Source organism: Sceloporus occidentalis, unplaced genomic scaffold (assembly GCF_023333645.1).
Source record: "Sceloporus occidentalis isolate IW3139 unplaced genomic scaffold, rSceOcc1.0.p SCAF_137, whole genome shotgun sequence".
Taxonomy (NCBI): Eukaryota; Metazoa; Chordata; class Lepidosauria; order Squamata; family Phrynosomatidae; genus Sceloporus; species Sceloporus occidentalis.
In genome coordinates, this window is record NW_028317117.1 from 2,247,631 (window position 1) to 2,268,578 (window position 20,948).

General features: G+C 43.3%; 1 protein-coding gene across 1 annotated transcript in view; it reads right to left on the reverse strand.

Moving 5' to 3' along the window:
• LOC149281239 (cGMP-dependent 3',5'-cyclic phosphodiesterase-like) overlaps positions 1–20,948 on the reverse strand; it is a 252,062-nt gene that overhangs the window by 93,822 nt on the left and 137,292 nt on the right. Inside the window, exon 3 of the mRNA XM_089499528.1 lies at positions 2,685–2,774. Coding sequence (XP_089355654.1) covers positions 2,685–2,774 — 90 coding nt within the window. The remainder of the gene's footprint in view (positions 1–2,684; positions 2,775–20,948) is intronic.

Sequence of the window (20,948 nt, forward strand, 5' to 3'; positions counted from 1 at the left end):
TATTATTGCTATTATTGTTACTGATATGGGATAAGTTAGCACCTTCTGGTGGCCATTGGAAAGCCCTTATATCTGTTATCTTGCTCCAGTACTTGTGACGCTTGTTACTTTGTAGCCCCCCTGGGTCTGTAACGAAGATGCCGCATTATGGTGGGTTGACACGTGGCGTTTGGTGCCGGACTGGGGCCGGTAAAATGACGCCGTTGTGTTCCTGGCAGAATGTTGATGCACAAATGGGATTCTGTTCTGAACTATAGCAGATGGTACCTCTTTTCTTTCATTCCATGACTCAGAGTTGATCCCAATTTCACGCTCAATAAAGCTCCCTTGGATAATGCAATGTCACGGGAACATCATTAACAAATTCACTTGTTCAAGTGCTTTTCCTCCGGCTTTCGGGCGCCGCTGGAGTAGAAAGCAAATCAAGCACAGCACAAGTTTTCCAAATTATTTGCATCGATCGCTTACTCATCGCTTGGCAAAACTCAAGTAGCTCTTATAAGAAAGGGCGTTAAACTCATCACAGATAAAGCACAGATTAAAAACCTAATTTCCTTCTTTGGGGTAAATTCATGAGTTGAGTCCCCAAAATTCATAACTAACCTTTAATCTGTCTCGAGTGCCACTTGGCAATAAGTACTTGGTGAACTTGCTCCTCACCAAGCAACTTGGCTCAGGAGTTGACCTAAGTGTTCACCTTAACCCAAGGTCAGCTCCGTAGGATGCCTAGCCACGTGTTGAGTTTCCAGAGGAACATCACCTAGTTTGGTTTAGGACTAAAGCGCGTGTGACAGCAAATCCATGAGGTTATCATTAAAAGGTTCTAAAAACTGTAATGATAAAATTAGACCTAAGATCTCAGCTCTTCCTTGTTGTCTCATGGCTCAGTAACCGCTGACATAGATGTTCACCTTATCTAGATGTTAAGGAAGCCAACTTTAGAAGCTGGAGCTTGGTTCAATTCCAACATTGTTCTCCATGGATGAGAGAGCAGATGGTAGAGGAAGAGCCTCCCCTAGGGTACCTAAAAGGATTGTTGGGGATGCTGAGAAAAGGAGGTACCTTTGGGGAGCAGCGGCTGATTTTTAAGGCACTCTAATCCTTTATATTTGATGAACAGCTACTGAATTCAATCTTCTTGATTCTATCAGCGAGATAAGTCCACATCGGTTCGAATCGAGACAACAATAAGAATATATCCATGAGGTGGCGGAGCAGTATATTAATTATATCATTAATTATTTGATAATTCTATCATCGGGTAGAATTCTATGATTACTATCATTATTATCATTATTATATGATAATTCTATTGTCGCATAGATGAATGCAACAAAGATAAATGCAAGCCTGTGAACTTGGAGACCAAAAAATGTAGCTTGAATTTCAGACAAATTAAGAACTCGAATTGTTTTTCTTCTTGAGTTCTTTGAACAAATAGCAACCGAGCAGATTAGTGAAACGTTGAACTTCTATAAACTTTCTTTCAACTCTTGTAGTGTGCGTCAGGTGTCAGCTTGTAGCAAATCCAACTCTCAGCCACCAGAATTATTCAGACAATCGTGGAAAATAGCGATGGACACTAGTTTATTTTTCTCTAATAAAGACAGGCGACGTCAAGGTTAAAACTGCCTTGAAGCGCCCAGTTGCCCGTGTGCCGCGGCCGAGGCACGTGGCTAATTATGAATTCTGGCCGTGCGTGCAGCTGACTGTCCCTGGGCACTCTACAAAGGACGGCTCCGCATTTGCATGGATCTGTTTTCATTAAAGAATCCCAAAAGATATGTTGTACTCATGAATATTTCACAATTCTCATTTGCTGCCCCCATTCGCACATAGCAAGCAATTCATTTTCTGGTATGAGTTTTGAGAGTAAAGGATCTCATTGCAGAGTTTTAACCTCTTTGCTTGTAGATAAGATAAGATGTCCTACTTAACTCTGCTGTGGAAGGTGATTGTCAGTTCTTTTGGTTAATAAGGGATCTAGACGACATGGGGCATGGTAATGATTTTTTCACTCTCAATTTGCTGCACTCGAATGCACTCGCAAACAACTTGAAAGTGAGACACCAGCAATGTTATGCAGTTTAATGTGTAGGATTGATGAGTTTGCTCTTTAAATCTTTGTGTGGTCCCTCTTGTCAATGCATTCAGGGATTCTGCGTTTCCGTGTCCCCCATGTCCTGCTGTGCGCGCTCACGCGGTATACCAACTGCTAGTCAACTCCGGATCTGGCTTAGTGGAAGTGCTTGGAGAGGTTAACAAGACCCCTTGTGAGCATGTGCAGAAAGAGCTCCCAGTGACTGCTCTGCTGCCGCGGATTGGCTGCTTCAAGAAGCCCTTTTGAGCATCTCTGATTTATCTTCCGCGCCAGCAGTCTTGCCAACAAACTCGCAAACTGGCTGACTGATCATCATGGCAGGGTTGGGTTCTCCTTCGTATTAGGAGTAAATAATATCAAGTGCAGTGAATTTACTAATACGTGTACATGCTATTGGAATCGTTGATTCAATAAATATTTTGAAAGCCCAGAGTCCTAATTATTATAAATCAATTCATCTACACGCGTTCTCTGTTTCCCCAACGCATTTTGCGTCAATGCATTCTTAGACAAAACGAGAAATTCGATACGTATACAATAAACAGACATGGCGATTAACGAGTGAACGCGGTGGTCCGCTTACCACTTTTGGCAGGACGGCTGCTATGGCATCTTTGATGGCTTCCTGTAGACGTGGAATGTCTATGACGGAGCCCAGGGTCAGCAAAGCATCCTGGGAGAAATAAAAAAACACTAAATTAAAATTAAATCACACCTCATTTAAAAAAACTAGCTAAATACAGTGCTGGATACCAACATCATAAACACTTCTTCAGAACCACAAGTGCCAAAGATCTAAATCAGGATGAAAGAATTCCGAGACAGACGAGGCAATGTGCGTTTGTTGTCTACTCTTGGGACGTCACTATATTAGGGGCAGAAATACTCTCTCCTACGAGTTTCTGGAGCAAGACTAACTTATCCTTGGGGTGTTTTATTACATTTTACAGTTTTGCCTATAAACCAAAATAGTAGAGTCCAAAAACATGAAGTTATACAGTAAGACGAGAGGAGACATCGCCCAGGAGAGTATTTAAAGGTTCCCCCGAAACAGAGCATCTTGATTGTGGGTTCTTTTTTTAAAAAAATATAGTTTGATTTGGTTAGGTTCTGATTCCAGACACAGGGTAACAAAACACTTGGATTGGCTATAAATTCCTGGTTCTAGAAACCGGATCGGAGATTGTCTGGGGTTTTCTGTTCTAGAACAAGGTTTTAGAACATCAAGATTGGCAATAAATTCTACGTTTTAGACACAGGATCGCTGACTGCCTGGTCTAGTTCTGGGTTTTCCGTTCTAGACATGAGGTTACAGAACATCTGGATGGACTTTGCATTTAAGGTTCTAGACACAGGATTACAGAACATCTAGCCCGGTTCTAGATCACAGGCTTTAGGCACAAGATTACTGAACATCGGATGTGACGGTGGGATTCCCACTCAAGATCGCAGGCTACGGATTCCTGACGCAAGATTACTTTTGTTCTGGATCCTTGGTTCCAGATGTAAGATTATAGAACATCTGCCTTGGTTTTGAATGGCACGTCTACTCTGGATTCATAATTTCAGACTGATTTCGGCGAGGTTACGGATGCATGCAAATTCTGTGGCCGCAGGTACATTCATGTATATTGCAAACATCTAATTTTGCCATCTGTTTCACAGTTGGCTAAATAATGCCTGTCCTTATGTGACATTAACCCTTCGATGTAAACCATTACTTACTGCATCCTGTCAAACAGATTCCACGTATGATTTCTAGCCAATGTCATTGATTCATGAATGTAAAAAATGGTCAGTTCCTCGGTTACTCCAAATTTAGCAAATTTTTTTTACCCAATCCTTTTTTTTTTTTTTTCAAAAACTTAACTCAGAAGACCTTGGTAACATTTTACTTAAAAAAACAACTATACAAAGATCTATTAAACAACATTACAAACAAATGGATTTCTGGAGATCTCATCCAATAAATCTCTTTCTTAAACTCAGTAAATCCTCCCAGACGCAATATAAAAGTCAATAAAATCCTTTGACGGGCGTTACGGCTTTGCCATAGAAACTTGGAAATACCTTTCCGTGTTGTTTTTATGCCATTAGACCTTCAGAGGAACAAAGCAAACAACCTTTAGAGGAGCCATCATTTTATTAACAATGTAGAGTGCAATTGATATTTAGTCTAAGTGGAACATCACCTAAATGGCTTAAAAAAAATGGCCATTGGGGAAAGGCCAAGATGAAATGGAAATCCATTCCGTGTGATAGAGGACTTGTCTCTGGTTCCATGACGTTCCGTACCTCTCTGTTTTCTGACCTTTCACGTCTCCTCCTGTTTGGCCAGATGACTGATGTATCGCGCGTGATTTGAAATGTCAGTGAACGAAGATATGGTTCCGTGGTAGAACGCACAGGCTGATAGGGGGCATGACGTACTCCAGGTGGCATCTCACGGGGAACCAGTGCATGCGCAGAAATATGGCACTGAAGGCCACCTATCTTCTAGATGCCAGAAGGGAGGAGGTCTCCAGATATATCGGCCGTGTGACTTATCTTTGGTCAAAAAACTAATTTAGTTTTAAATAAAAACACCAAAACTTAACACCATCAAACTAAAGCTCATGTGACAAGCGCAGTCCGTGGAGTAGGACTATTCTCCTCTGTACCTACAAGCTACAAAATCAGATCCCCTAGCCTCTCCAGTGCGATGAGCGAAGTCAGGGTTCCGCTGCCCAACTTTCTATTTTAGCTGAATATTTCTTAGAATTCTATACTTTACACATTTAATGAGACACAGACCTCCGAGGCTGCCAATCCACCATATTTCATTGGAACACATTTCAGGACCATGGACAGCTGTTTTCCTCTCTGAACCAGCTGAACTGGAGAACATACAGGTTCTGTCCTTGAACACATAGGGATCTATTTACTAAAGGAAGAGTTGTGGGTTCAGCTTCTCACCACAATATTGATCCTCAATGTCCACAAAAAAAACGTAGACAATGGAGCAGCTCGGTAGGATGGCGCCCAAAAACTGAGGCAGTCCTACTTAAAACGGGACACTGGGGGGGTATGGTACAACTTCAAAGCTAGTTGGCTTTTGTCCAGATGTTGGCTGAGGGTTGTTTGAGTAGTAAATACTGTATTTATTTCATTGTGCTGTAAATCAGGAGCTCAGAAAGTGGACATCAAGAGGATCCTCAACATGCTTATTGTATGGGACGGGAGAAGTGGCCTGATAGGTGGACATCGGTGGCACCAAGCAAAATACATGAAACAATAATAATACAGATATCTGATGGCCGAGGCTCGGACTATTCAGGTACAGAATCAAGTAAAGTAACAGATATGGAAAAGGACAGAAAAGGCGATGAAGATGTAAGCCGATGAAGAAGCAGGTTGAGGAGGACAGATAAGGAGAATACAAGGAGACTCTGCTTGATAAGGATTAAGGGCACAGAGGAGACAGGTGAATGTGTGACACCCAGGAGCATGCGCGCATTCTGTTTCACAGATCATTTAGTCCTTTTATTTAATGAAGTATTGATTGTCTTGTTGGTGTACGAATGGTTCACTCATGATCAATGTTCCATGAGCTTTATACAGCCGAGGGTTCTGGAGCCGCAGCACGGATCCCATGTGTAGAGAAAAGAAAACAGTCACTTCGTTTACCTGCAGCCCACATACAGTGACTATTTTTAAGACGTTGGTGGGGGATGACGTAGGAGAAGGATAAATGCCATCTTCAAGGGTCTAGAGAATTTTAGCACCGGAAAAAGTTTCATTTTTGCTCATATTAGCAATGCTCAGTGGGAGGCAATCTAAAAAAAAAAAGTGGATTCTGGAAAGTAATTCTTGCCCGGTACAGACATTTCATCGCTGTCTTAGTCATATATATATATATATATATATATAGATCTTCACGTGTGAGCCTGATATCGACACGTGTGAGCCTGATATGCACTTTCAGCATCTCTTCTCGTTTACTTTGTGTTTCTGTAAGGTGACGGCGTTCTGCGCATGGTTCTGCTTGTCCTATTTAGCAGACAGACGGTATATCTAAATGCATTGCTGCCTGCGCGGTTACCCAGGGGAGAGGCGCCAGTGTGTTTTATCTAAACAGCACGTCTCCTGTTAATATAAAACCAGGCTGCTCGGCTGGTGCTCTGCGCTACTTCTCACAACATAAATACTGCGCACGTCTCTGAACTCCTAATGACTATCCAAGCACATAATGTATTCTTTTTCAATGAATCTCCAGCTATGTCCTTATTCCTGCTCTCATAAGATAATCAACAGGGAACTTATCCAACAGAGGAGAAATAGTACGACTTTGGGGTCTATTCACTAAAATGTGGAGTGGTCGGTTAAATGGCCAGACTCGCCCTCACATGCTTGTACATACATTAGTAGCTGAATGACACCTCGCATTTCCTCGCCATCGACTTGCAAAACTAAGTGTTTAACAATCAAAAAGTTTTTTTTATAAACCAACAAAACTGGGGTCCCTTGAAGGGGTGGCTGATCACCACCAACCCTCTTCCCCCACCTGTGCAAAGGGGTAATAAAGAATACCTTGGAGGGTAACCTTGTTACACCAGGCATAGGATGTGAGGCATGGAGGCTCAGTGCCTTCTATAATGGAACTTATAGACAACCCCCTATTGCGTGTTCAGGTGGGGAAACACAATCAATCCATAAAAAGATATACATTTCCGCCACCACTGAGGGCTTCACAGCAATATATATATATAATTACTCTTAACAGCAATAATCCAGTAACATTGTTACTGTCAGCTTACCATGTACGTCAAAGGATGTGTTGGCTTAATTTTAAAGTGATCACATGACGTTATTTTATTAGATAAAGGACACGGTGATCTCCGGGAGATTTTTAAGTGGTCAGTGCTCTCATAGGAAGCCTCCAGCACTCCAGATATTGACCCATGATCAGGATAGAGGATCGTGGGAGTCGTACTTCATGGATAGTGGAACAACACAGACCAACACAAATGGTTCATGTCCCTTTAATACCAGGTTAAACTCAATATCTATCCTATTATCAGAGCTGTAGATTATGCTCAATGTGAGATACTTTGTGCACGGACAACGTTTGGTCCAATGAACCATTCCTTGTATTGATGTTTTAAGTTAAGTGGAGCCGAAATCTGGAGTAAGCCTCCAACGGAAGATTCAACAATCCCCGCGGTATGTAGATCATTACCCTAAAAACAAAGTATCTTAGGTAGACATGAATGTGGCCCGGAACTTGGCAATCTTAGTTACGTTACTGTAGAGAAGTAACAAAGTTCCTGGGTTTTAATCACCTACAGCCACTGTGTGACTAATGAACATCTACGAGAAGGACCTTCCTAGGCTTTGCCATAAAGCAATTGGCAGAGTGACGGTTGGGAGCAGTGGAAGTGGGCAGCAGGGACCGCGTTAGGACAGCATCCTTATATCCTGATAATGTTCGTTTAACATTTAATTAGACTTTTAAAAGACAAGCTAAAAGTTGCCTCTAAGACGGAGATGACTTCAGAAATCTGCATGACAAGTTGTTTGTGACTCCTTGAGTAACTGGGTCAGTCTGTCCCTGTTATTGATCTCCACGGATGATGCTAATGCCACGAGGTCCTCGGTGGGATGACGGACGATCTCGGCTCTGTTTGTTATTCCAACAGAGCTGTATCTCCAGCTGCTTTAAACCACTGGAGACACATGCACTGTAGAATACACCCAGGCCACGGGCTCCTCGCGACGATCTTCTGGCGGGGGGAGAAAACGGCAGGTTGGATCTAATGTCTACACACAAACACTCAACCCGTACTCCATCTCGGACGAAGACTTCAACAGGTATACCACCGGCGGGGACACTGGGAGTGCTGGGAGTGAGGGCAAAGCAGATACAAGGCAGTAAATCCTGCAGGGGATGAGAGCCACGTTTTTGCCCCCTGGGCTTTACCCCGGTCTCACGGTCTCAGGGCACTGGGCTTGGAATACTAAGGTGCGGCAACTGAGGATAAGACGCCATAAATCTAGAAGCAGCCTACTGAAGGGACAGGGAACTACTGGGGACTCGAGGATTTATACCAGGCTTGGACCAGCCATTGGGCACACCGGGCACAACGAGCCGCTGGCTGGTAGCTCCACCCACTCATCCCGCCATCTGCCGCACGTCCGCCGTCAGGCAGCCGATGACTTCAAAGCGCCAGTCCTCCCGAGTTATATCAGGACTGGCATGCAGATATTAGGGCTGACCCTGGTTCCGTTAAGTACGCCTCCCGGTTCATCACCCATAAATCGCTAATTACACATATTACTCAGAAAAAGATTATCAAGGAAACGGTTAATCTCTCTTTTTTTTTTTTTTTTTTTGCTTTAAATATACTTATTTTTTTCACACTCGTTCAGACCGGGCGGATTTAATGAACGCGCCATTGTTAGTTTAATTAGGAAAAAAAAAAACTGCAGGAAATTACTACGTCTTAAACATGTCCAAAAGGGATTACAGTCGGTGGATAATAAGGAGGATAATCTAGAACGTACCCTTGTTTCTCCGGAAAAAAAAACCCCAAAACATTATATTTTTGTGATATTCGGCGTGGCTTCCTCGCTAATTGACACCTCCCGCGGCGTCATCTGGTGGTAACGGGGACCGATTGATGGCAGCGGGAGGTGAGGTTCTGGAGTTCTAACATTTTAATTAAACTCGCTTCCAACGAGCCCCTTGACAGGCAAATTATTCCATCCTTAAAGGGGAAGCATTCCAAACGGAGACATAAATAATAATCGCCAGGAACCCGGCGCTCGGGAATCCAGTCGTTAAATGAATTGGTTCTCCCAAATCTAATTAAATGAATTGATTCTAAGAATAGACAGAAAGGACAAATTAATGAATGGTGGGGGGGGGGGCGATCGTACGAGGATTTCATAAAGTTGATGGAACGTTTTGATTCCCGCACTATAGTATACTTCTTTTGCTGAGAGGGTGGTAGATAAATGGAGCTGCCTCCCATCAGAAGTGGTAGAGTCTAATACAGCGAGGTTTGCATAGAAACATAGAACCTGCCGGCAGATCGGCCCCATTCGGCCCCCGAGACGAACCTTAATCAGTCGTTGTCTCGTCTTAGATTCAGGAGCCGTATGTCTATCCCATGCATGTTTAATACCCTCACTGTATTACCCTCTACCACTTCTGCTGGGAGGCTGTTCCACTTATCTACCATTCAACTCCATTTAAGCCCTTTTTCATTAAATCCAGTTTAATACATGCGTGTAAATTGGGCTTTTTCCTGTCTTCACTTCCATGACTAATACCCATAATTTAAGATTTAGTGGAAATAATTAATCCTTATGTAGTTCACCGATGCATTTGAACGATTCCATGGTACGAGCGCCAATTATATCTATAAAAATCCATCTTCAGGGATGTTAAAAGCCGATACAACATGGAAAACCCACAACCGTCTTCCGACAAAAATAAATAAATAAATAAAGCTGCGGCCCATCGTTTAATTTGAAGATTCTAGAACGGAATCATCGTATCGGCCGCGTAACCTTAATCTAGATCTTTCCTGACTTGGAAGAAAGTCATTTTCAGGATTCCGTCCTGGTCCGCGCGGCGTATCGAACGCTGTCTTTCGCCCCTAAATACCCCGTTTGTTATCAGGCTGAAAACTTTTATCTATTCTTCAGGCTGTCTCCGCGGCCCCCGAGACGCCGTTTGCCGAATTAACTCCCGGATTCCGCTCAGAGGTGTCTCCTATTTGTCATGATGATGGGCAATTTATTGTGAAAACATTCTTATCGATCGCTTCCCGGAGCCAGAAGAAGAAGAACGTGAAGGAGCCGGTTAGCGAACACCCTTGGAGCAGAGGCAGTCGAGCGAACGGCTCAGATTGATATCCCAGCTCCGTTCTATTCACTAACCGGAATGGTATCCAAAGGTGAACCCAAACACCAGGGCGTCAGAACTACGAATAAAGTGCTGATCATAGCGATCAGACCATCGCGGATCCTCCATGGAAACCATAAGAGATCATTAATCAAAGTCCCTGCACTGCTGAACTAAAGGGATAAAAAATATGGCTTTATTATTATTAATATTATCAATATATTCCTTTATTAAATTATTGGTCAGGGGAGTTATGGTTTCAACTCCTTCGTTCCGCTATACACTATGCCGGCATCTCCAGCAAGAAAGGCTGAGCTGGCCCTGTATCATGTATAATTCAATGTGTCCGTGGAAGCTTCCTGCAGCAGAAGCTCATTAGGGCTTGGACCTTCATAATGTATACACAACCCCCCCACAAACTCTCGCTTTAGTGAATAAACCCCAAATTGTTACTGCTGTTACTACGGCAGGGAGAGACTACTCTGACCGAATCCGGAACATGCTCATTAACCTGGCCCCACGGCCCCCATTGGGAAGCCTCTACATAATCTTAGGTTATTACATGAGACTGATCCCTCCTGTACGAGGAGTCCATACCCAAAACACTGGGTTAGTTCCTTCTGCACAAGAGAATAGACAACCCCAGATGTAAATGATGGCCGCCCGGGCCTCTTCGATGAGCCACGACCGGAAATTCTCTCTACCAGCATTGGAAATCCGAACCTCCAAGGAGCTGAAAGCTAGCGCACGTTGTATGAAGTGGGAAGTAAATAAGGGATCACTACGTGGTCACCAAGCATCGCTTCATCTGAAGCCACCATCTCCTGAGCTATAACATATGAGGCAGGCACGGACTACTCATGTGGCACACCGTGTAAATGCCCGGAGGCTCACTGGCCATTGGTGCTCCATACGCACCCATCATCAGGAGGCGGCTGGACTGGTCCATTCAGGCCCTGTTTGGGAGATTGGAACGGCCAATGGTGGCTTTGTTTTATAATATATTATATGGGGGGGCGTCCCAAAAGGGAGAGCTCCCTGACACCTTCTGGACTCACCTTTCACTATAGAAATGTAAAGAAGGTTCCCCCGAAGTTAAGAGGTGCAGCATGTGCGTTAAGGTTTTCCCTATTATCTATTGCATGGACGTCAAGAGTGTACAGATCACGTCCGGCACAGAAAGACCCTCGAATATAATGCCAGAAGAATACCCTTTGAATGAACGGGCGTATCCCACCACTTTATAGCTTATAAACCACAAGCCCGTATCCGTAAAGATTTATCTTTTACAATTTTTTTTTTTATAAAAATGACTTTAATTTGCGGTGTTCCGTCCAGCCTAGCCTGACAAATTTCAGCCGGTCAACGGGGCGGAAAATACTGTCTTATCCCTCGCCGGTTACACCTGTTCCACGCTAGGTCCTGACAGCTGCCGCCGTCTCGGTGCCAATCACCACGACAGCTTGGCTTCCAGGAGAAATGTCCGACTCAGGGGAGAGGGAAGGGGGCTTTTCAGACCCTCGCTCCACCACTCAAAACTGAGTCTCACTCGTAACAATGTATCGAGCATCCGATATAAAATAAAAGTATATGAAACACATATTATCTGCTTTATCTGCTGACATGTTAGCCGCCATTGCCATGATATTTAGGTAGCATTGCCTTTTCATTCTCCTCCCTGAGCCAGGCCACTGGCCAACTGAAACACCAGGGAAATGCGCAGTCGGACACTGGCCAAAAGCACCCATCACTCGCCCCCATGCCGGTTCTGTATCGTTTAGATTACCTGCCATTTGCAACAATGCACGGTACTCAGCTCTTCAGTACCGGGCACTGGGAGTGATTGTACGACGTCAGACGGCTTTGTTGTACTACTTAGGGGAGGGGCTTTGTCAGAATGACAGGACTCTGTTTCTAAGCAGCTCTAGTATCTCAATAAACCTTTGAGTGCGGTTTGTAAGCGACAGGGAGCACCGAGGAGAAAAAATAAAAAGGGCAGATATGTCTCTAGGATTTTTTCACGAGGCACCCTAGGTGAATCTGCCCCCACCCCATATCTGTTTTTGTATAATGTAATATTTTATATTAGCTCCATTACCAGGCTTGGCAGAAAGGGTTAATAGCAGCCCGTTCCTGGCATTCATTGGCAAAGACGACGGAACAGATGGTCGTATTTATCAGCAGAAGTGCCGTCCTGTAACTATGCAACATGTGAGCTCCGGAATGCGCTTGGCTAATCTCCTATCTGATTCTTTTCGTACTTCTATTAGTGGCGGAGCGGGACCGCGCGCTGGATACGGACCCTGCTTGTCATTCTAAGCTATGAAGCTGTTTATTTACGCTCCATTAACACCTCGGCTAAAGCCTGCGACCAAGGCCCCCCCAAGGCGTTCTTTAACAGCCTCTTCCATTAAGATTCCGTCTTCATTAACGCACCTCTGATCTACAATAGATGCTCCGGTCTATAAATGTAATGCCACGCAGTTGGCGGACCCTGCAGAATGAATGAGGTGGGCAAAGACGTTTAGGGGGCACTCTGAATAATTCTAGAATATATCCATGATACATATATGTTACAAAACCACCTTATGTGTCTTAACCTCCTGTTCTCCGGAACACAGTGATTATTCCTCCCCATTAAGTTGTACATCTTTACATATTTGACATGATCTCTAGTTTCTATTTTGTGGTTCCCTAAAGGGATCGTCAGTCATCGTGAGAACCTGGTGAACAGCCACTAAGTGTATCTATTGACTAATTGCAAAGCTGGCTCCCGGCCCAACACTTATACATGCGCAGGTTATACATCTAGCACGTGTTACTGCACACGGTGTACGTGATACCCCTATAGGGGAGCTCCACACGGATTTTATGTTTATAAGTAGCAGATAAAAAATATGTTTTCAGAGATATTCTGCTTCTTCTAAACAGTTCCAGTTGTTACCTCGCTCTGTTATCTGACCCCAATCTACTAGACAAACACCCCAACTCCTTGTCATACTGCCTGTGGGGAACAATAGAATGGCTCAGTCTTAATCACCCACCTTACCCTTTGAATGAACATTACTATATACAGCGCTGGGGGTTATATTACTGTATACAGTGCTGGGGGTTATATTACTGTATACAGCGCTGGGGGGGTTATATTACTGTATACAGCGCTGGGGGGTGTTATATTACTGTATACAGCGCTGGGGGTTATATTACTGTATACAGAGCTGGGGGTTATATTACTGTATACAGAGCTGGGGGTTATATTACTGTATACAGCGCTGGGGGGTTATATTACTGTATACAGAGCTGGGGGTTATATTACTGTATACAGCGCTGGGGAGTTATATTACTGTACATAGCGCTGGGGGGTATATTACTGTATACAGCGCTGGGGGTTATATTACTGTATACAGCGCTGGGGGGTTATATTACTGTATACAGCGCTGGGGGTTATATTACTGTATACAGCGCTGGGGGGTTATATTACTGTATACAGCGCTGGGGGTTATATTACTGTATACAGCGCTGGGGGGTTATATTACTGTATACAGCGCTGGGGGGGGTTGTATTACTGTATACAGCGCTGGGGGTTATATTACTGTATACAGTGCTGGGGGTTATATTACTTTATACAGCGCTGGGGGAGCCATAAAGAAGTTGCCCAAGAAGTTAATATAAAAAAGGCACAAATAGTTAGGGGCCACAAATCTAGGGCCACCTGTCTTCTGGGATTTATCATCCGGAGTCCACTCATGGTCTAATCAGCTGATATATTAAGACGCACGAAACTGAAGGAAGTGTTTTGTGACTTCGCGGCGCGTGGGGATCAGCTTCCCCCAGAGTGGCCACCAGTGACAGCATGGTTCCCGCCGTTAGACAGCTGTGCGCGCTAATAGATAACAGACGGCAGCCGATCAGGAGACGCTCCGCAGCGACCTCTCTTCCCTTCTCTCAGAATTCCTCGCATTCCGTCCAAAACAACAGATTATCCCCCCCACCCCCCAGTGATGTCTGAGACATTTAATACAAACAAGAGAAGTCCCCCCCGGATGTATCCGCCCCCCGCGCCGGCAACGCACCCGTCTCACTCAATCACAAAGTGTATTTACTCTCGGCCGGCTGCAGCTTCGGTATTGATCCTGTCTGGCGTTACTTAAAAAGGACATTTTAATTTAGTGAAATATTTTAAATAAATAAATCTTCTCCGCGGCCCCCCTGTCTAACGAGACAAAATCGCAATGGCCGCCAACGGACTGCAAGCAATCAACCGGCGGGCAAATATGGAGGAAAAACGAAAATCTGCAATTTTCGCCAAACATACGGGAAGCGCTCACCAACATCAAAACAGCCAAGAGTCCCAAGTTTAACAGGGCAGTCCTGACAAACGGGGTCCATTGAGACTGCTGGGCAAATTGGCATGAATACTGCCCAAATCTGAAACGGGGACGTGCACATAAAAATGTGGAATACCCCATGACATCACAAATCTGATGACAAAATGCGGTCAAAGCCATGAGTGACATCACATGATGCTGGGACAGGAGAGAATAGTCGGAGGAAAGGAGGGATGGAATTATTTAACCATTTACGCCTTCATAATGATAATAATTCTGCAGAATGCCATATTAATATTTTTATTATTTAATAATTTCATATTTTATTATTGTTTTATATATAGCGCCATCATATTCCACATCGCTGTACAATGGGTAAAAAGGACATAATAAGTGATATAAATATAACATAACTATTTGACAGTGGAGGAGGGCCCTGCTCAAAGAGCTTACAATCTACTGGTATATGAAACTTTTGCACCAGAATCTTCAGAAACAACAAAATTCTGCCCATCAGTCGTAAAAAAAAGAAAAAAAAAAAGAATAGAAACAACTGGCAGGCAATTAGTATTAATCGTCCAATTAGCACAGTATTAGGATATCTAATAATTCTAATAATACCTCCAATTATTACTCCCCCCCCCCGCTTGTAGGACTCACAGATGTTGGTCTCGTCTTAGATTCAGGAGCCGTATGTCTATCCCAGGCATGTTTAACCTCCCTTACTGTATTAGCCTCTACCAATTCTGCTGGGAGGCTGTTCCACTTATCAACCACCCCCTCAATACTAAAAACAGCATCCGGAACCTTGTAAAGTGCTTGGCAAAAAAATAAACCGCCATCCTCCTCTACGAGCCGAGAGAGAGATTTTTGGGAATTATTCCAGATTCCGTTTTAGAAGAAAAACATGTTCTATTTAGAGGCGATCAAGGCTGCGTCTCACAAATGAAGCTATTGTCTGTTTTGGATTATTGCTGCAGAAGTGAGGGCTTAAACTGCGCCAGGCGACTGAATCAAAGCGTATCTGGAGGATTCAAGCCAGACCCAGTTTATTTGTTTTCATGTTTGGCAGACAAAAGATATGGATGGAGCGAGAGCTACGATCCGTGATCCAGCCGAGGCCAGAAATAAAACTTCAAACACATCTACAACCCCCCCCCCCCGTAAAGAATCAGTCGTTGGTCTCGTCTTAGATCCAGAAGCCATATGCCCTATCCGGTCCATGAATTCTCACTGTCTACCACTTCTGCTGGGCGGCTATTCCACTCACCCACCCCCTCTCAGTAAATGAAATGAATGTCTATATATACGTTTCACCCTATGATTAAACCCCAGGTTAGGATGCTGTGGTTCAGAAGTCTCCCCCGGGGCCGCGAGTTTTCTCCGGCTTGCTGGGAAGCGGTGGCCAAACAAATCGAGGAAATCCTGTCCTGCTCCCTGTGTTTTTGAGCCTAATCTGAGTAGGAGTTCAGACACGGGGAGCGCTGCTTGCCGGGTGATAAGAACGCGCTTTGTGCTGACAGCGAGGATGTCTTATCTCTCCTTATTGCTCCCCTGCCAACTTTCACGCAGCGGAACCTGTCTCTATCCCAAACCAACACAAACATCTCGCGCCGGTATGTGGTCTTGGACAATAGTCACGGAAAAGAAAAGCTTTGGAAGTATATTTTTATTTGATTTTTTCGGCCTCTGTAACGGAACTTATACAGCACATACCGGCCGTACGCACTCTTTTGTCCAGAAAATGCATACGCGGTAATCAAGAGTTCCAGAAAATCTTGTAACGAGGGCTCCAGAACTTTGGAAATCCAGAAAAAATTAAAAGGTTCCAGCAACTCATAGTTATACCCCCCCCCAAAACAATTTACATTTTTAAATCAGGATACCTGTGTTGGTAACGGGCCCTATATATAGCCCCCCACACACACACTCTAAAATGTAAAAACATGCACACTCTCACTCACTTTTCCTCACGCTCATTCACACTGTCTCTCTCATTCACTCTCTAATGCTCTCTTAAACTCTCTCATTCAATGTCGCTATAAATTCCGTGTCCCTGTCTTATTTCACGCAGCTCTCTTCTTGCCTCTTCTTCTTCTTCTATCTTATGTCTTTGTCTGCTTCTCTATGAACCAGGCCTCCCGGAGCACTTCTGCAAATGGGTGGAGCCTCAGGCACACCCTCTCCCCCGAATTGGAGGAATGGGGTGAGGCTGTCCCTTACGCGGAAGTACTCTAAGAAGCCAGAGTAATGAAGACAGAATGGCGGAATAAGAGACGCATTTCTGCACCTCTCTTTCTCTGTGAATCTGTCTGCATTATTCTGGCTCCTTGGCGTACTTCCGCATAAGGGCGGAGCCACGGGAATAGCCTCTCCTCCAATTGGTTCACAGAAAAGCGAAGAAAGAAGATGGGGACACAGTTGATAGAGAAGGTAGGGAGACGGACAAATTAAGAAGAGCACTCTAAGGTAAGATTTCCCCATGATGTTTACTGAGTTCACACGTTTCAATTCCACTCTAGTAAACAATGAGTTAACGATCACTGTTAGTAATCAATAAGGTACAAGAGTGATCCGTAATAGTTAAAAGTGTCAGGATTAAATAAACCTAAACATCGCTCCGATTTGGACATTAATTGGCCTCCCAAAAGGCTTTTTTCTGCCAAAGAACAAACGTCTAGACCTCTTTCCAAATTTCTTAATATTCAGAATCTGCCATGGGTTGGAATCACTCGTCATCATAAAGCCGTTCAGCGAGTCGGCCGAGATCCTGAAATGATCCATCGCTAAGCATTTCAATCGCAGCAGGTCTATCGCTCCTGGTCTCATGGTGTTGGTAAGGATCGGGTGAGGAGAAGACCTCTAGAAAAGATGTCCATCCTCCGAAGGTAATATGGTTCCTTATATTAAAAAATAAATCATTCCACTGAAAAGAGCCGTCTGAAATTGTGTGATAATCCCTCATTTAAATTGCAGCAGGTCTATCACTCCTCGTCTGGTAGAGTTAGTAACGGTGGGGTGAGGATGAGAAGACCTCTTGACAAGATCTCAGCCCTCCTAAAAATATATATCTCCAAAACAATTATACTGAAAAGAGCCATCCTTGTCTGGAGTTAGTAAAAATAGGGTGAGAAGAACCGAGAAGACCTCTGGACAAGACCTCAGCTGTCCTACAGTAATACAGTCCCTTATAAAAAAAATATCTCCGAAACCATTATATTGATTAAAAACCAAAACGCACAGGCTCTAGATTAATTAATTTAATGAAACTGAAAAGTACGTGGGTGTCAGTTCACCTCTAATTATCGGGGACAGCGATGAACGACTGGTTAAATGAATTCTCTCGTTAAACGATATTCTGGGCAGTCAGATAATACGCTTTCAGCTACAGATCTAAAAGTCAGGAATCCGGCTGTGAACGCCGAGGCGGGAGGAACGAGGTCGAATCGCCCCCCCCCCCCTTATCTGACATTTGTCACTCAGAATATCTCCCGTCTTTGTAAAATGAATTACCGGGACCGTGGTCAGAGGGACGCGGGATGGTAGACACTGTGAAGACTTATTGGAGAAGACAGCAGGAGATTGGAAACCAGACGCAAACCCTACCAGTCACATTATTTTAGAGGAAGATCAGATTCTGAGCTCGTTATGTCAACTCTGTAACAGTCTCTGTGTCGGCTAATATCTAATATATCACAAGTTTATGGAGTTACCTATCATGCTTAGAATTCTCATAGTAACAGCTACTTATTCATTTTGCATTTTATATAAGACTCTCTCTCTATATATATGTGTATAGAGAGAAGGAGAGACACAATAGCCAACCTCTTCTTGTCTTCCAAAGACTACTCTTTCTTGATGCCCCTCTTTTCTAGGAGGTCGGAATGTTTGCTGGGTATGAGGGTATCGCAGGGTTCTACAGCCCTAAAAGCCCCGATAATGTGTATAGAAACAGCAGTGATTTTGTATAGTGTCCTGGCATCATCATCAACATGGACCACACATGGTCCCAAAAGCTTGTGTGATGGACATCTCGGCCCAATAAAAGGTAAACTATCCACTTCGACCAGAGATTCCATCTCCTCTTGGACAAATAATTTTCCTTATTATGGCAACAGAACCAAGAATATTTGTACAAACTGATAATTTGTTAGAGATGAAGATCAGCTTCACAAATCAGAGGCGCTGACAGTCGAGGACTTCGAGATAACACAACGTTTCTGGAAAGACTTCAAAGGCTCAGACTTGGGAAATATCATACAGATTTCCCTACAAGGAGTTCAGTAAAGTTCGGGAAGGAAGGAGTTTTTCTTTAGGATGATATAAAGTGTGGGGAGAGGGTGGTGAGGCGGTAGACTGGGGATGAGCTGGGGCGGCGCTGGCTCTTTAAGGCCAGAGGTCAACAAATGACACATGTGCAGCAGTCAAAATAAGAAAATGACCTCTCTTTCTGACTTAATAGGTTCTTAATACAGGGATCAGACATCAACACACCTGGGAACTTTCCAGGGTAGGCTACCTGGAGCTTCCCCTTCTTCTGGGGGAGTGGCTTTGTGAGAAGGAGGGGCTAACTGCCCCAGACAGCATTTAGTAGGAGGGAACTGGGTGGAGAGCAGGGGAAGTTGTGCGGGGAGTAGGCAGCCGTCTTGGCTACACCTCTACCCAGCTGAGAGAAAGAAACTGACCTGGAGACTCAGGAAAGCCGCGATCTGCCCTGGAGACTCCGGATCAAACCCAGGTATGGATATTTCAGAATTCCTCTATTTTCCCCCCTGAAAAAATTGTTATTATAATAATATGTCTTGATTTGATGTGAAATATGGGTAAAGCAGCAATATTCATGTTTTTTGTGTGCATTTATCCCGGGATGCAACAGATTCTGGGTATAAACTCTCACTGGTAAGTGGGCATACTAAAGTACATTGTATGCCCACCACGCGTGATCCCATAATACCTTGCATGCAGCCACAGAACACTGTGATTAACTACATTTCGGCTGTGTGTGCAAGCTTGCTGGGTTTAAACGATATATATATTAGCCAATGTATAGATCAATCCCACCCATCGGGACAGATATGTCAAAAGACCCCGCGCCGCCGTTAATATTAATAGGTCGGGATGTGCTGGTGGATGAAAAGGAGACGCCAGAGACATTTATAACACTATGAGCCCCGGATATTTGCCTGAATTCCCATCACTTGGAATCCATGCGTTATTTTCCCCAGCTGCGCCCTGATGACACTCGCATTACATTTCAATAGCACCGCATTTACAACACCTGCCACCCTCCACAGCAAACTAAGCGGCAGATACTTGCCCCGCTAGCCCAGCTTTATCATCAAATAATACTCTATCTGTATCTGTGTCACCCTGACAGTATTGGTCTCTGTGCCCCCCAAGTACAGCTCTTCAGCGGTTTCCAGGAGCCACTGTATGAATCGCCTATATTAATCGCTATATTAATGGATCACTTAACTAATCTGGTCGATCACATTTCCTTTTGGATATTCAGGAGCAGATTATAAAAAATTACTGAGAAGGTAGTAGAAAGTGAAACAGCCTCCCAGCAGAGGTGGTAGAGGTTAATACAGTGAGGGAATTTTAACACACACAGGACAGGCATATGGCTCCTGAATCTAAGACGAAAAAAACAGGCAGACTAGATGGGCCCAATAAGCTGGCTCTGCCAGCAAACGTTTCTATGATTTTGCTTTTTTTTTCTTTTCATAAAAACTTGAACTTATTTACATTTTTCACGTTATTTTCCCACCATTTCAAATTAAACCTAATGTGGAAACCATCCCTTACACTTAATTATTTTTTATTCAGTTATCTCTAATTATTATTATTATTATAAAAAAAATCATAATACTAATCATTATATTTATGATTTACTGATTTTATATTATTATTATTACCACCAATCATAATAATATGTATTAATTATTATTGACTTTATATTATTATTATTATTATTATTTATTATTTGTTTTATTTAGTGCCATCAAATTCTGTAGCGCTGTACAATGGGTTACCAATCATAATAATATGTATTATTAATTATTATTGATTTTATATTATCATTATTATTAGCAGTATTTTTTATTCTGTTATCTTATTATTATTATTATGAACAGTAGTACTATTAATCATAATACCACTCTTATTGCTGTTAATTATTATTCTGAGATATAAGCTTCTGAAGCAGATACTTCACATCCAACATGTTTTACATAAAAAATAAATAAATTGAGAAGATTTTTATAATCCCACTGATTCTAGGGCATATGCTTATTTATATTTAAAGTGAAAAAAACTGGCTGCTGTTGTAATATATATATTTACCTTTTAATTTAAGAGATTTTCATGAGACAGCAGACTCAATTAGGGAATTGGCCCCTGGAAACACCTGATCACCCCGCAGGGTACTCCTATAAAATTGCACAATTCGGTGAATAACTGCGTTTAATGTGTTTCGTGCGCATTGCTGATGGCAGCTCTGGTGCGTAACCTGACCTATTTCTCACATATTTCTAGACACTCTGTATTCCTTTATGGTGAAAGTGATGATCTATGCAAAATCCTGACAATTTCAAAATAATATGGTTCATTTTTACATGAAATATTG